At 52.5% G+C, this 840-nt stretch overlaps 1 protein-coding gene across 1 annotated transcript in view; it reads right to left on the reverse strand.

The window, feature by feature from the left end:
• LOC107712563 (atlastin-2-like) overlaps nucleotides 1-569 on the reverse strand; it is a 6,689-nt gene extending 6,120 nt beyond the window's left edge. The window contains exon 1 of the mRNA XM_016517871.1: nucleotides 437-569. Coding sequence (XP_016373357.1) covers nucleotides 437-509 — 73 coding nt within the window. The 5' untranslated portion in view covers nucleotides 510-569. The remainder of the gene's footprint in view (nucleotides 1-436) is intronic.
• Between the last annotated feature and the right edge of the window lie 271 nt (nucleotides 570-840).

An 840-nucleotide genomic window follows, 5' to 3' on the forward strand; every position in this document is an offset into this window, starting at 1 on the left:
CTCTCTCTCTCTCTCTCACACACACACACACACACACTCTCTCACACACACACTCACACACACTCACACTCACTCTCTCTCTCTCTCTCTCACACACACACACACCTCTAAACGAACACAGAGAGATTTAATGAACATAAACTCACTCCCGCGGCTGTAATGAATGAAATCATCTCCTCAGGTGATTTTTCCGCCTGATTTCATTCACTGAATCCTCACATTTACGCTCAGATTTCATTCGGCGCGCTGATCAAACTGACTGACGCCTTTGATTCGGTGAATTAATTATATTATTATTGATTTTACCGCAGCGCGATCGCTGGCCTGCTCGCGCCTCCCGCCAAACGGACAGAACGCGCCGCTCGCGCCGCTGCCGTTAAACGCGCCGCGCCGGTGTAAACGCGCACACGATCGCGCCGTGTCCCGCCGCGCTTACCTTCGTTATGTCGGCTCGCGGTGCAGCTCTGTCCGGTGTGATTCCGGTGCTTTACGCCGCTCTCCTCCGCCATCTTGACCCCGTTCAAAATAATCGCACGCGCCTGACGTCACGAGCGCCACTGCGCGTTCGTTTATCACCGCCGCGGCGCGCGGAGGAGCGCGTTCACGAGTCACGAGTTCGTCACAGAGTTCTGAATAATGAGTTTATAATCGACTCTGTGTGTGTGTGACTGGACATGTGAATCAGCTTTCACACGCACGCACACGCACACTCACACACACTTACTTGTAGGCTGGTTTTGTTCTGCAGCTGCTGATGTCAGTTTCACTTGTGTTTCCTGTGTGAGGTCAGAGGTCACAGATCCTCCTCATGTGACTAAACAAGCTGTGTTCAACTGAACT

This window comes from Sinocyclocheilus rhinocerous, unplaced genomic scaffold, assembly GCF_001515625.1.
Source record: "Sinocyclocheilus rhinocerous isolate Xijiao unplaced genomic scaffold, SAMN03320098_v1.1 scaffold2193, whole genome shotgun sequence".
NCBI classification, from domain to species: Eukaryota; Metazoa; Chordata; class Actinopteri; order Cypriniformes; family Cyprinidae; genus Sinocyclocheilus; species Sinocyclocheilus rhinocerous.